This window comes from Hippoglossus hippoglossus, chromosome 8, assembly GCF_009819705.1.
Source record: "Hippoglossus hippoglossus isolate fHipHip1 chromosome 8, fHipHip1.pri, whole genome shotgun sequence".
In the NCBI taxonomy this organism is placed as follows: Eukaryota; Metazoa; Chordata; class Actinopteri; order Pleuronectiformes; family Pleuronectidae; genus Hippoglossus; species Hippoglossus hippoglossus.
In genome coordinates, this window is record NC_047158.1 from 22,349,845 (window position 1) to 22,366,034 (window position 16,190).

The 16,190-nt window shown below is 43.1% G+C and overlaps 1 protein-coding gene across 1 annotated transcript; it reads right to left on the reverse strand.

Moving 5' to 3' along the window:
- Positions 1-1,191: 1,191 nt before the first annotated feature.
- Positions 1,192-11,665, reverse strand: LOC117765959 (homeobox protein Dlx4a-like). Its single transcript, XM_034592610.1, has 3 exons — positions 10,827-11,665; positions 8,233-8,429; positions 1,192-1,691 (listed from the first exon to the last, which is right to left on the reverse strand). Exons 1-3 carry the CDS (start codon positions 11,152-11,154, stop codon positions 1,449-1,451), a joined length of 768 nt encoding a protein of 255 aa, XP_034448501.1. The 5' UTR covers positions 11,155-11,665; the 3' UTR covers positions 1,192-1,448.
- Positions 11,666-16,190: the final 4,525 nt, after the last annotated feature.

Consider the following 16,190-nt stretch of genomic DNA (forward strand, 5'->3'; position numbering starts at 1 on the left):
TTTTTTGGTTTGATCTTATTTTAGATTTTTTTTTATTATAATGACAAAATACATTATATATTTATATATAATTTGACTCAATTAAGACTCAATAATACATTAAAGTAGCTGTGTTCGTTCAGTGCGTATTTACCATACAAACTTAAAAAGGGCTTTATAAGAATCATAAAAGTGTTGTAATCATTTCTTTCATAATGGCTCTTTACAGGCCTGAACCATAATTGTACCACACAAACCCCCGTCAGATTTATAGAATACACACAATGGTGAGAAGTGAATTCTATTCGTTATTTAATTTGATCTGTTTTTAGCGTTTTGCAAACCACAGGGTTCTTTGAATCCGTGAAGTTCAGTGAAGAACGACTGCTGCAAGAAGAAAACCCTGAAAACCCACAATTATCCGATCGACTGTAACCCAGAGAAAATACAGAAGAGAATGAAACCTGAAATGTCCACAATTGGAAATGCAGCGATAACTTCAGCTTCGAGTCGCAGCTTGAACCAGAAAGTCTGGAGCGGCTCTGGAGGCGGAGACAAACCCACTGACTGTTTATAAGATCTGTAACTTCTGATGGAATAAACCAATCAATCAATATAATCAATAACAGAAACAAGCCACAGCAGCCGTCAGAGATGTTTTTCATGTTAAATTGAATTTGTCAGTTGTGTTTTGGTTGTTTAGCTCAAGTCGATACGAACCGAGCTTCATCCACACGACCACGTTTTCATTTGAAAACACATCAACTCTGATACAGATTCACCTGAAGTTCAAACTCTGGAACAGAGAAGTTCGTAAACGCTGCTGCTTTTTAGTTTGAAACCTCCGGAGCTGTGTTCGAGTCTGGACGAGCAGAAACAACGCTCCCGACGTAGCCTTCGCTGATTCGTCGTCACGTCACCTCCTTCCTGAAGAACCAGGGGACATCAGAGTCACTGACCCTGTGTCTCCGCAAACAGCTGCTCAGTTACATTCTGTATTTTACAGAGATACAGCTGTTTATTCTCGTGTCCAGCGGGACGCACGTGTCTTCCTGTTTATGGCGGCACGTGCACGCCCAGTGTACATGAGTGGTCATGTGACATGTGTTCTAATGAGATTAAAACTGATGCGGAGCCAAAACGCTCCTGTGGACACAGGTTGTTTTAGTTTGAAAAGGCCATTTTCAACCTCGGAGGTATTTATATCCACCAAATATGTCATGAATTTTTTAATTTAAAGATATATTTTACAACTTATTACTTAAGTCTTATTACTTTAAAGGTTGTCTATATGTTAGAATAATATCTAATTGATCTATTTCCCCCGTACACACAGTATCTGGTAACAACCCGTGTATTTATGCCTCCAGAGCGGCTCCGACTCTAAACAATGTCCGTGTGTTGAACAGCTCCAGTCGGGCATTAATCCATCATTTGTCCTGGAAGTGTCTCGTGCTCCTTCCTGTCTGTCACATCATCTGAGTCCTTGGCATGGAGTCCTGCTGGTGTGCAGGGTACCAGAGTCCAAAATTGTTCATATATCCCCCAGAGTGCACCGCTGCACCCTTGGCCACCATGCTGTTGTCCCACAGGGAGCAAGGCGAGGAGGAGGACGGCTGTGGGGGGGCTAGGTGGTCTCCCTCCGGTCCGCAGGGTCCGTTCTTCATGATCTTCTTGTATTTAGATCGTTTGTTCTGGAACCATATTTTCACCTGAGGGACGAGAAGGAAAGAGTTGATCAGAACCGATACGAACGTGGATGAAGAGTCACCGTCGCTCCACAGGCGCGTTCAGAGGCGAAGATGTAGACTGAAGGTGCACTAATGATTTAATGTTTCAGCAACGATAATAAAACGAATCCAGTTTCTAACACTGCAGGGACATGAATGAATATTTCAAATATTAAAACTATGGTAAACAAGAAGTGTGACGAGGCTTCTCTCGACCGTAGAGTGGGAGCAGGAGAAACCTTGACTAATACCAGTGCAGTAAAATAACCTACAATTAGGTCATAATGAGCTGTACAGACAAACTGTGGATCATAAAATGTTACAACATAACGACCTCACAGTTACACACAGAAATACCATAAAGCTTCGTAGAGCTGACGACGTCACGGCCTCCTGACGCCACACACGTCTGCAGCGCTGCAGTGCTCCTACACACAATGCGTGCTAACACAATGCGTGCTGGTCTTAACACAATGCGTGCTGGTTAGAACACAATGCGTGCTGGTCTTAACACAATGCGTGCTGGTTAGAACACAATGCGTGCTGGTCTTAACACAATGCGTGCTGGTCTTAACACAATGCGTGCTGGTCTTAACACAATGCGTGCTGGTTAGACATTTTGTCCGTTCACATGTTCCCTTCCTGCTGCATCACCTGGAAGCTCCTCTGTGACGACACAGCTCTGCTCTGATTGGCTGAACACATCACATGACACATGATGGGTCTCATAATTCCCATTATCTGCTGTTGATTTCTCTCCAAAGAGGATGAGATGCATGTGTGATATGAAGTACATGAATGTATATATGCACATATATGAGGAAATCAAGAAAGCAGAAATATAGATTGATGGTCTGAGATGGTTTGAGACTGGTTGAGATGGTTTGAGACTGGTTGAGATGGTTTGAGACTGGTTGAGATGGTTTGAGACTGGTTGAGACTGGTTGAGACTGGTTGAGATGGTTTGAGACTGGTTGAGACTGGTTGAGATGGTTTGAGATGGTCTGAGACTGGTGGGTCTGATCTGACGGCTGCATGTCTTCACTCCGTCCCTGCAGCCTCTGCACCTAATGTTACAGCTGCATGTGTCCCTGCTCTTTGTCTCCTGCTGCTCTCGGCCTCGGGAGTCGAGGTCTTTTAAAACCTTTGTGCCAGGATCGGGACTTCCAGCGGGGGGGGGGGGGCTGGTTTTACAGCATATTATTAGTGTTTTTAGCATTTTAATAAATCCCATAGTCTGGGTTAGAGGTTTTCTGTGTCGTAGGACGAGACAGGACATTTACAGGGTCATAAACCTATGAAGCAGAAATAGTCAAGTATAGATAAGATATGAAAAGACTGAGCTGAATGTAGCATCATCTCTCTCTGTGGTCACAGATGATTCAGTTATGTTGTTGTGGATGTGATTGGCATGTTCTCTGTTTCCAGCGTGCTTGCAAATTGAGCATCAAATTACACAAATCTGCCTCACGGGCAAACCTGACGGCTGAGCAGGAACAAATGAATCATGAGTAATAACACGCAGTCAGCGAAGGAGACTTTTGTCTCAAACAGGTTTTAACTGCGCTGTAAAGGGGGAAAAACTCTGGAGAACGACGGAGAAGAGAAAAAGAGAAAAGAGCGAGAGAAATACGAGCAAACAGTTTTGGCGTTAAAGTTGTTTTCTCCTCGGTGCTGACAGTCCTGGGAATTATTACCCCGAGAGTTTATGTGGATTCATGGAAACGGTTGAAGTGGTTTATGGAAGATTATATTATTCTATAAAAAAATACGTCCACACCGGTTTAATTGAGTCTAAATATATGGAAAAAAATGTCCCTTTCACCAAGTAATCAACCAGCGACACCAGCGTTCACACCCGGCCTGAGATGAAGTCATGTAGAGAGAAATCTGACATTTAATTTCATCTCTATTGTTCCAGTGAATCTGTTGACGTCAATCACGGCCTGTTACTGAGGCCAATACATAAAGTTAAACGACCGCTTCACAAGCAGACAATACATTTTAATTATGCCACTTAAAAGCTGTCAGAGCGTAAATTGCACTTGAGATTCTTTCAAGTTTCTGCAGAGTTGAAAGAGAAAACCCATCAACAGACTTCTTTGTTTAAACTATGGTCTAAAGTCATAAACGTGACAGCCACCAAGCCACAGAGCCGTCAGTGTAATAATTACTGCATCTGCACAACACGTGAAAACTCCCAGTGAGCGAGTGGAGCGTCGCTGATGAGCCCACGAGTCAATCAACAGCACGTTAAGCTAATGCAGCCTCAGCGAGAGGATCCCTGCTGTAATTATTGGTTTCATATTCCAGCAGCAACACGGAGCTGACAGCTTCTCTGAGAGCGCAGCTAATGGCAGCGACATCAGGGAGGAGGGTGGCTGAGACACAGGCCAGGTGCCAGTGTGTCTGTGTGTGTGTGTGTGTGTGTGTGTGTGTGTGTGTGTGTGTGTGTGTGTGTGTGTGGGTCTGTGTGTGTGAGGGAACCTATTCTCCCATGATTCGCAGTGTGTGTATTTATATTTTTTAAAACACAAAAACAAAAAATTTGGTCAGTGGTTTCCTGTGGGGTTAATTCAGAAGTAAAAGGTTTGTCTGTGTGTGTGTGTGTGTGTGTGTGTGTGTGTGTGTGTGTGTGTGTGTGTGTGTGTGTGTGTGTGTGTGTGTGTGTGTGAATTGCAGGGAAAATGTGCTACGTGCCATTTCTCAGCTGCGTCTGGGAACACTGGTGATTTTGAGGGAAAGTGCTCGGCGGTTGGCCGGCGGCCTAATGGCACCAAGGCAGGATCGAGATGTGGTATATGATAACTATCTTATTGTGTGTGTGTGTGTGTGTGTGTGTGTGTGTGTGTGTGTGTGTGTGTGCACTCCCCCTGTATACTTGTTGTTTCACCATGTTTCTAAGCAACCAGCTGCGTCCTGAATGTTATCGTTCACGTGCGAATCTTCCGCAGATCAACATTTGGCTCATTCCAGACAAATATGTACAAATGTGTGTTTAATCTAGAACTGGTCACACAGCTCGTCTTCAAAACTCTTCACCGTTTCTGTCGCTGATTACGTGCCTCGCTACTGCCCCCGATCTCTATGTGGGTATTGCATCTTGCGTACGTCGCATGAATTTCTGAGGACGTGCACAAACTGAGCATCAAGCAGATACACAGAGCAGCCATTTTGTGGGTGTGTAGTTTAGATCTAGTATATTCTGACTCTAAAGTAGATACTCGCACTGTAAACAGACGGTTTCCCACCATAAAAAAGGACATTTTATTTCTGAGCGTCTCAAATGAGTCTTTGTTTGATCCACTCAGTTTAATAAATGTGGTGTAAAAGTCCAAAAGAATAAAATCCCACTTGTTACAGACCAATAATTTAAGGTTAAACACTGAGGTTTAAGTGAATAAACTTTGGGATTAATAAATATGAGTCTTCATTCAGAGCTTCAAACAGCCACAGGAGCAGGAACCCAGCAAGTGGCTCATCTGCTCACATCTGGAAACCTTTCACTGTGATGAAACCTCAGGAGTAAATGTGAAGTGTGCACGGTGGAAAGAGAAGTGCAAGTTCAACGCTCACCAGGAAATACAAGCTGCCTGTTTGGATTCACCAATCGAATCTGCTGAAAGGGTTCAGGTCTGGTGACGCTGCCCTCGTGTTAGCTTAGCATAGAGAGAGACCAGGCGGCAACAGGTAGTTTGGCAAAATCCGTTTTTACCAGGAACCTTTTACCAGGAACCTTTTACCAGGAACCTTTTATCAGGAAGCTTGTTGTTTTTGACACAAATTTCTGTGTCAAATAATCCAGGCCACACCTGAATTATGTCCTAACGTCAAACCATAACATTTCTTAGCTGCTCAGTAAAACGTCTCATCTGGACGATAACGTTTTTGCCTCGAGTCTGAAAAGTGTTTTTAAAAGAATCACTGACGATATTTAATCCACAAACTGTGTCTGAATTCTTCAAACTACATTTATTCACTCAATTTAAATGTTCCTTCTCCACTCGACTGTGTCCATTGTCTGTCGCGGAGATCAGACTCAACCTTCCCACGAAAAACCACCGCAGAATAAACAGAGAATTAAAGGTGAAGAATAAAGAGCGAAGCCACGTGAGCGGCGTGCACGTTGGAGACCACATTCAGAACCACTTTCCACAACTAAAGCAAAGACAAATGAACGGATCATCTCTTAGTCCCAGTGTCAACAGAGCTGCTGCGGTTAATTCATTCTGGATTAGGACAGTTCATGTGACATCAGCTGCTTATACACACACACACACACACACACACACACACACACACACACACACACACACACACACGTGTCATATTTCACATGAGGTTTTCCCAAACTCTCTGATATAAAGTTTCCTCAGTGCACCTGCTCACACCTGGTTGGTGATTTTTCAAATATGATCTGGTCCCAGTTTCTAATGTTTCTGTTAATGTTCATAATGAGTCAGAAGAAACTGAACCTTTTTCTTGTTGTCGTATTAAACTGCACGAAACTAGAAATGCATCATTTTTCGAAAGGTTTTTTTATTTTTATAAATTTGTTGAAAAAAGCTAAAAAGTTGAGTCAAACTCAGGAGAGTGAAAGTCACAGTGAACTTCAGCTAAAGAGAAAACTAACTTTAATTATGTTTCTATTTATTTAATATCTAGAGAGTTCAGTTTGTCCTTCGACTGAAAGGCTTTTCTGATCTTATCAGGAAACAGAAACACACAAAGTCGCTGTCGGCTGAAGCTTCTTTAAATGAGCCTGATTCAAATGAAGGCTGCAGCCGTTTATATTCTAAAATAATCTCAAGCTATAGAATAATGTTTCTCTAACAGCAGGTGAACGCTTAATTAAACGCTAATTAAAGAATAAAGTTTATTTTCCCAAACTAACTGGTTCAAATGGAACGATTTTTTTGTTTATAATGACACAATCTGCTTGTAATTAATAATGGCGTGTTACAATTAGTATTATTATTATTAGTATCATTATTAGTATTAGTATAATTATTATTAGTAGTATTATTAGTATTAGTATTAGTATTAGTATTATTATTATTATTAGTTTATTAAGGTTTAAACGGTTTTAAACAGTTTTGTCGTTCATGGGATGGAACAGAAGAGGAAAAAAATATTTTAGGCTCAAAGTAAAGTAAAAAAATAAATAAAAGTGTGATATGAGTTTAGCTCGTGTTCATCAGAGTGAATTCTGCTGAACCAGACAAGTTTGGATTCTTGTTACATTTCAAATGTCCACTCAACGACGTGGGACAAAATGGCCGCCATTAGGCCTTTTATTTTCCTGCAACTGCTCGAGCGTGTGTGAACATATAGGGACAGAAAACACACACACACACACACACACACACACACAGACACGCACAGACACACACACCTAACACACACTTACACCCACACACACACACTCCTTTTCTTTTCAATTTGAGATTTGCATTTCTGGTTTTCTTGTCATTGTTTTCTTTTCTCTTTTACGATTTATTGGATGACAAACACGCCATGACTACATTTCACGTGATATTTAATTACAGGCTATCTCTGAAAATGCCAGTATCTAATTACACATGGAGGCAAATGTGTGACACCTGTGAGCAAGAATGCACCAGCGCCTGTTGGGACTTTTATTTCTGCCTTTGGTCGATTTTCACCGGCAGAGAAAACCTTCAGTTCAAATGAAAACTGTCGCAGACGTCTGGATTGTGGATTAAATCCAACTCAAATTCACTTTTTGTGTATTTTCCATGAAAAGAGCCAAACTCAGATCTGTATGTTAGATGATAAAATGATAATGATTAAACGATGGCTCAGGAAACTCCCTCGTATGTCCCACTTATACCTGTGAGTTAGGGTGAGGTGACCCGAACACACCCTCAATTAGAAAATTAGCCAACCCTTTGTTCACATTAGAAATATTTCCGCTTGTCATCATCGCATGTGTTTTAATCCTCACATAAAATATCTCTTATAAAACTTTGAATCATTATTTTTCTGCTGGCTTTAATCTGAATGTCCGTTTCTTTCCGTGCTTCTAAAAGTCAGAAATGAGAAGTGACAGTGCAGACGTGCTCCTCATGCTCTTATTGTGTGTGTGTGTCTGTGTGTTTCTGTGTGTTTCTGTGTGTCTGTGTGTGTCTGTGCGTTTCTGTGTGTTTCTGTGTGTGTCTGTGTGTTTCTGTGTGTGTCTGTGTGTTTCTGTGTGTTTCTGTGTGTGTCTGTGTGTTTCTGTGTGTGTCTGTGTGTGTCTGTGTGTTTCTGTGTGTTTCTGTGTGTCTGTGTGTTTCTGTGTGTGTCTGTGTGTTTCTGTGTGTGTCTGTGTGTGTCTGTGTGTGTCTGTGTGTGTCTGTGTGTGTCTGTGTGTGTCTGTGTGTTTCTGTGTGTTTCTGTGTGTGTCTGTGTGTGTCTGTGTGTTTCTGTGTGTTTCTGTGTGTCTGTGTGTTTCTCTATGTGTTTCTCTGTGTGTGTCTGTGTGTGTCTGTGTGTGTCTGTGTGTTCTCCACCAGGTTACCTGGGTCTGCGTCAGGCCCAGCTTGGCCGCCAGGTCGGCCCGCTCGGGCAGGGCGAGGTACTGGGTTTGCTGGAAGCGCTGATTGAGCGCCTGGAGCTGGAGGCTGGAGTAAATGGTCCGAGGCTTCCGGATCTTCTTGCCCTTCCCGTTCAGCCTCACCTCCCCGTTCTCGATCACCGTCGTGGGCTTGTCCTGATCTGGAGACGAGAGACAACACAGAGTCAACCCGGGGGACAAACGTTTGACTTCACAGAGGAGCTCCAACAAAAGTTCCTCCACTTTATCGCTCATGAATAACTAATGGGGTTTTAGTGAGATGAGAACTTGTGTTGGTGGATGTTTTATGAATCCAAGCTGTCATCAACTCAGGGAGAAATATGCTGTTTACACACGAGCTGGAATGTCCATACAGCAAAGTACAATGAAGTATACGACATGTTCACTGCAGTAAGTGACAATGGAGGTTAGAAGGTGAAACCTCTTTGTCCTCTCCAGTGAGCCTGGAGTTGTTCAGTCGAACGTGCAACTCGGACAACACGGCTTTTCGTCAGCTTCTTCCTTTTTTCATTTTCAGGAAACCTATGCAACGGAGCATGTTGGCCCACACTGATTGTTGTTATGACGTGAGCTCATAGCCTGCAGTGGCAGCGGAGAACAGCTGTGGACAAGCCGAGGCCCCACAAGACGATCCCGTTGTGTAACTGAGCTCCGGCTCTCAGGCGCCGGAGCCGAGGAAGCAAAGACCTTTACTTCAGAGAAGAAAACTCAAGTGGCTGTGAATGTTCCATTGGAAAAATTGTGTTTAAATTTGACTGAGTCGTTGTTTGAAATTCCACAAACTTCACTAATGATAATAATGAAAAATACCCTTTTCTTCTTCTTCCATTGTTTCTGAGCTCATTATGACTCAGTTTATAAATCACCAGGAAGTGGATTTGTTGCTGACGTTGATGTTTGGCGTAAAAAAAATCTGGTGAAATAACTTTTTAACATGATATGATATAAAGTGATTATATCATGTAAATACAGTAAGAGTGTAAATCAGATTCAAAGGATTGGGACAATTTTTGAAATGTACTTGGGACAAAATGATTTGACGTGTTTGTTGAGCGGGAGTCACTCACCCGAACATGTTTTATTTATAGTGACATAATTTAATATCTCACGTGGAGGCAGGTTGAGAAGATGAGATGAAAGCGCACATTTGTTGCTGAAATTGATGTTTGTCATTAAAAAATCTTTTTAAAATTGTGAACAAAACTTATTTACAGTCGTACAAAGAACGAAGTTGGGATGAAATGACTTAATGTGGATAAACTTAATTATTGTTGTCTATTCTTTATTATTATTCTTTCTGTAACTATCAGTATGAATAGAGGCTAATAGGAGCATTAGCATTTGATCTGTGAGTAATTAATTTACATTGTGATGATTGTCAACCCGCCTCTTCAGCCTGGGTTCAAAGGATCACAGGCTTTAAACTAAATGTTTCAAATATCTGAGCCATGTTGGTTCTTATATTAAATATATTAGTGGATCCAATAAATGTAATATTTATTATATTAGTTTCTGTCATATGTATGGTTTTTTATGTCTAATGGTATTTTATAGTTTTTTTAATGCAACATTTCATTGAAGTTCTCAAAGCTATAATTTACTGTATTTTAAATTGAATATATATTTTCTGCATATCAGATTTATATTTTTCTGCATTTTAGAATCAAGTTATAAAATAAAATCTATTTTCACACATGTCCTGATTTTAAAGGATCAGAAGGAACCTGAAATATGTATGTCTGAGTTCAGTGACGTGAAGAAATCATTTAGTTGAAAGTGACAGTGACATTTATTATAATTATAATTCTGATGACGGTTCCAGGCCCGGCTGCAGGCAGCAGGAACATGGCGGCTGGTGTGCTGGAGGATCTGGGCTGGGACAGGCCGCAGCTCCCGGGCCTGCGGGACACCACAGCCCGGTGCCGGCTGCTTCTTGTGGGGACTCGGATTCTGGTTCGGGCCTTAAACTCATCTTCATCTCAACCCCAAAGTTTACTGAGGCGAACCTGCGTGTGGATCCAATTACTGTGGTTGATTCTCATGAGCTCAGACTATTGGAATCATCTGTGAAGAACGATTCTCTTCTTCGTGCGGATTGAAGCTTCACAGAAACCTTCATAACTCCAGCGTCACCGAGCCTCGTTCGGATCCACAGACTTCAGTTCAATAAGTTCAATAACTCAGTCAAATACAAATGAAACACACTGATATGATTATTTAATTTTCTCTGTTTCCTTTTCTTTTATATCAGATCTGCTCCAATCAGCCACAGGATGAAACCAGATTATTGGGCTGAGATCCACGTGTTATATATTATATATTATATATTATATATTATATATTATATATGATATAGTATATATTATATATTATATATTATATATTATATATGATATATGATATATGATATAGTATATATTATATATTATATATTACATATTATATATATATTAGAGACATTATTAATTCTATAGAACAAACACTGTCCCATGTTATTTTGATGCCCTTTCTTTTGTAATGTGCAGTGTGACACCCACCTCCATCCTCCAGCCTGGTGTGGCCCAGCGCGCCGCCGTGGCCCCCGTGCTGGTACGGCAGGTAGGCCCCCGGGTGGTGCGCGCTCACGGGGCTGTGGTACGGCGGGTATCCCAGCGGGCGACCGTACGAGGACGCCCCGGCGGCGAAGGGCCCGTCGTGCTGCGCCGGGCCCACGGCGTGCAGCCCGTGCACCGGGTAGTGGTTGTGGGACAGGCCGGGGGAGTGCTGCTGGTGGCCGGAGAAGCCGTGGCCGCCGAACTCCAGGAAGGCGGACTTGGACGGATCAGGCGGCACCAGGGAGTCCGACATGGAGCTCATGGTCATCATGAGGCCGAGGGGCAGTGGGAAGTAAGAAGCCGCCAGCTAGGAGCTCCGGGCAGGGCTCATCACCAGGAGACCCACCATCAAGGTTCAGGAGGTTTCTACAAACGGTCACAGACTTCCTGTCTCCACGCGGCGGGACGCGTCTGGGAGCGGGAGGTCGGTGTGCCCCGGGCCGTGCGGGACGAGGAGGCCGGCGAGGAGCTGCTGTGTGTGGGTCTGTCCTCCGCTACATCCCGGCCGGACGCTCCAGGGCGCGCGGCGTCCAAAACCAAGGAGTCACACGGAGACGCGCAGGACGCACGAGCAGGACGCGCGAGCAGGACGCGCAGCCGACACTTCACTGTGCGCGGGAAGAAACACACAACAACACTTGTGACAAATAACCTGAATTATCCTTTAAAACCAAGTGAGTCCAGGACCAGTGCGCTGCTCCCTCCCCGCGCGGCGAGGCGGCTCTTTGTGCGCGGTCCTCCCCTGTCGGCTCCAGCCATCCTCTGCCTCCACTTGTCACGCACGACGCGCTCATTGGCTGCTGCCACGCACCGTGTCACACAAATCACAACGTGCACAGGACGGAGCCGCTCCTGGAGGGTCCGAGCGGCACGAACCGGACCCGGACCAGCGGCTCTTCAGACACAATCTGTTATAATAAAAGAAATGATTCCACGAGCAGTTCATACGAATCAATGGGCTCATGCAGTTTGTTCAAAGTAAGAAACTGAAATTAAAATAATATCAGATAAGTTATTAGTTCTGTTACAATTAAAATCATTTAGCTTCGTCTGTGAGGAAGTGAGGAATAGCACCACATATATTATATAATTACACAATGTGAAATCAAATTGAATTAAATAAAAAGGCACATTTAAAATAACCTGCTGCATTGTTTCTATTTAAAAAAAGAAACGTGGCCTCTAAAAATGAGGCCACACGCGAAAATGGAATAAAAACCATTACGTCAGCACATTGACTTTACAAACTGAGACGTCTCATACGAACCAGTTTTATTAAACTCACTGATCCACAACAATCTGACTTTCACACAAACGTCCTGTTATTTTTCTGTCTTTTTCTTTTTAGGCTCAGAACGAATCCGAGGTGAAGAGAATTCAGATTAAGATCCAGACGAAAGTACAATTCTCCACACGCACGAGAGTTTCCACACGCACGCACTGAGCAAACAGCCTCTTGAGAGAAAACTATATATTTTGTCACAGAAATCCTTTCGTATTAAACTCTAAAACTCTAATAACCAATTAATTATAGTTCTCATCTATCGCTCCGCTTCGGTGTAAATGAGTCTGTTAATATGACGAGTTTTCTTCACGGTTCATTTTATTGACGTGGATTTAAGAATCAACGCAGCGAAGCGTCGCTACATAAAATAAAAATACAAAATAAAACATTAAATAAAGTCTAACGAGGAATCTTGGAATTACACTGACGTTGGTGCACATCTGGAAAATATCTACAGCTATTACTTCCATGTACATGTACATGTAGGATACTTTACTTAAGTATTTTCCTGTTTCACTCCACTTTAGTTTTCAGTGGAGAAAAAAACAACTAATATTCATTGTTAAAGATTAAACTATAAATTCACAACTTTCTTGATTCGTGGCTCCTTCGAAAAATAAAATAAAGGGTTTGAGTCACGTTTCACAAAGAAGGTAAAAGTATTAAATAAGATGTAAACAGGTTTTTTTACAGGATCCGGTTTAAACCATTAAAGGACTAAAGTATAAATACTGCGAGTGAAGTACTTTATGAAACATTTAAAACGTGGTTTTATCACAATGCGCAGTGTCTGTACGGACATAGAAGTGTATTCATATGTCAGCTACAGGCCAATGAGCAGGTAGTAAACGACAGTTGTAGAATGTAATATAATTATAATAATAATATAATGATAAGTTATAATTGAAATGAATAAAAAATCAATTCATTTAAAAACGTGCTCCGCTGCTCCCAGTCCCAGTAAAACCGTTTATTTAATGGTTGTATCATAAATTCTAATTAGGGGCCGTTAAAGTACAATATGACTTGAAGCTCCACCGGTGATATGACACAACAGAATGATAAGATCATACACATATACATTTTCATGATGATATTTCTTTTCTTGGAGTGCTTGTTCGGAAGGTGCAGCTCTGGTGAAGCGGATCTGCCTCCATCGTCCTGCCTCCACCAGACGCTTTTATAGATCAGCTCCTGAGGCCCGAGGCTCTGTCTTCACACACTAATCTGCTTTTTGACACAACTCTTTGAAGACTCTGCTGTCACTCATGGGCTCACTCACACAGACACACACACACAGACACACACACACACACACACTCACTCACTCACACAGACACACACACACACACCAGGGATCAGATTTCATTCTCTAAACTGCAGATTTGTCTCATTTTAAAGTTGTCGTGCTCACTCATTCAATCCAGTGAATATGAAGATCAGATGAGAAAATTCTTTATTATCCATTAAAATGAGCTAAATGTGAAGGAATCATCCGACACTGACGACTCGTGTTGATGACCACCATCAATATTCAGTTGCATAATTTGGACGACACAACGTTTGTCGAGCCAACGGAAAAAAATACAAATGATGCAGATTGGAGCGTGTAGACAACGAGAGGAAGACACACACACACACACACACACAGACACACACACACACACACACACACACACACACACACACACACACACACACACACACACACACACACACACACAGACACAGAGTGAGAGATGTTTTGGCTTGTTTCTCCCTCGTTCCTCCTCGCCTGCCTCCAGGATCCAGCTCATTATACCAACAGGTCGATGGAGAGTTATTACACATCCCTCCACCACAGCTTTCATCTGGAGCCATCATTCCTCCCGTCCCTGACTTCACCTCTGCGAGCGCCGGGCGCACCCTCCTCTCTGTGTCAGTGCTGTTATTTAGTGACACAATCTTGCTAAGTCGTCAGATTTACCTCTTCTCCCCCCCCTCCTTCACTCAGACTGAAGGTGAAGCAGTCAGTGTGCAGGGGGGGGGGGAGAGAGAGAGAGAGGTGCACCATGGGAGCTCATGATCACGCTCTTAAAGCTCTACAGGTCTGAAAGTGTGAGTGTTGTTTAGGCCCAGAGGTTCTCACACACTTTAGTTTGGAGATGTTCTTATGAAATAACGTTGAGTCAGAGTTTCATTCTGGAGGTTCTGCAGCCACATCTCTGTGAGAACAGATGCGTGAACGTCTCTGACTCGACACAGTGACGCAGGTTGATCACTGCCCTGATCGGTGGGCCTGCAGGGAGGCAGCCTGTCATGGGGGGTTCAGGGGGGGGGGGTGAGCTACTGTCCCACAGCCAGAGGTGCAGCTCGTGTGCAGCAGCTGAGCACGAGCAGGTCAGTGTGCAGCTTCAGGGAGGAAGAGGAGAGGGTGAGCGACACACGGAGGAAGATACAATCAGACAAATCCCACAGAAACCCCCAAACCAGCAGTGAATCAAACCCACTGACAGACACTGAACCTCATGATCAGAATCTGACTGTCCTCCTCTGTCCTCTGTCCTTTTCAGAGTAAAGCTGTGTCTCGACGGCCTCTTCCCTCGGAGGCTGCGTTCGAAGGCCGATCGCCTCCATCCTTCGTCAGCTGCTGCGTGGACCAGATCCTCCTCATGTCCACATGAGCTGCTGATGTTTTCCATTGATATTCCTCTTTACATGTCACAGAGCAGAGTCAGATTACGACTCACATCATTGAGACCAGAGTTATTCATCAGGTTTTACAACCAGAACCTGAAATAGTTTAATGTTCGATGCCGTTTTTAGCATTTTGTGTGTTAACGTTCTAATTTTGCAAAAAGCTCCAACTGCTTCTTATTTGTCCATCTTGTTTTCACCCAGCTCACCGGTCGTCAGCAGTCGGTAACTGACTTGTGTTGAAAACTCCAGTTAGACCTTAATAATGAGATTAAGTCGTAAACACATATGTGACTAAGGTCAGAATTCTCCACATGTTTTCTGATTATTTTTTATTTGGAGTTTGACCTTATTTTTTCCCTATTAAAGTTGTTTTGGTAGTTTTTCCTCACACTAGTCGACGGTTAAGATCAGGGGATGTTTCCAAACTGTGTTTGTGAATATGGATTTTACAAACATGATTTGTGTTTCAAAACCGGTGTCACACCATGAAAACCTCGAGGAGACACATATATATATATATATATAAACAAATAGGCAACACATAAAACAACAATGTCAGGAAACAACACAAAATCCACAACAACGATAGCAGTAACACAACATTAACCAGGACACAAAGCAGGGGGGGGTGTATCTTATTAACTGGGGTGCAGATGATTATAAGACGGGAGAAGCTGGATGGAGACGTATAGATGAAGAGACATTCTAGATGTAAGACATGCAGAGCTATCAGTCTTAGTTCAGTCTTAGTCCCCATGCAGCAGAGACGTCCTGGGACAGAACTCCACATTAAGGATCCCTGTGAGCACATGAGCCTCCTCCCCCCATGAAGGGACTTTATCCCAGTTCAATAACTCATGGAGTCTCTGTGATGACAGGCTCTTCACCACGACACATTAGTTTGAAGCATATTGATCCCCGCGATATGTTTTTAAGACCCTCTGGTGACGGAGGGAACCAGAGAAGGAGAAGTTGTCTTTGTCATCACGGGACAGTCCAGTGACTGACTCCGTGTCACTAGACGCTTCCTGAATTTGTAGATTTCACTCCGAACATCAAGTGCATGAACTGGTCTCGATGGCAGTGCCACAGATCAGACCGACATATTAATATGAGTGTGCACATGAAAGAAGCCTGAGCCTGTATGTGCCTCTTATCCTCATCCTGCAAGGTGAGGTGAGGCGAGCGGTGAGGTAGAAGCAGCCTGTGTGCTTTCTCCACTAAGACTGTAATTATGGCGTGCCATTATGGAGTACAGAACAAAGGCGAGCCCTGCAGCAGCAGCAGAGCAGGGGATGTACTGCTGCCTCTATTCACACCGCAGTTAATAACAATACTCCTGA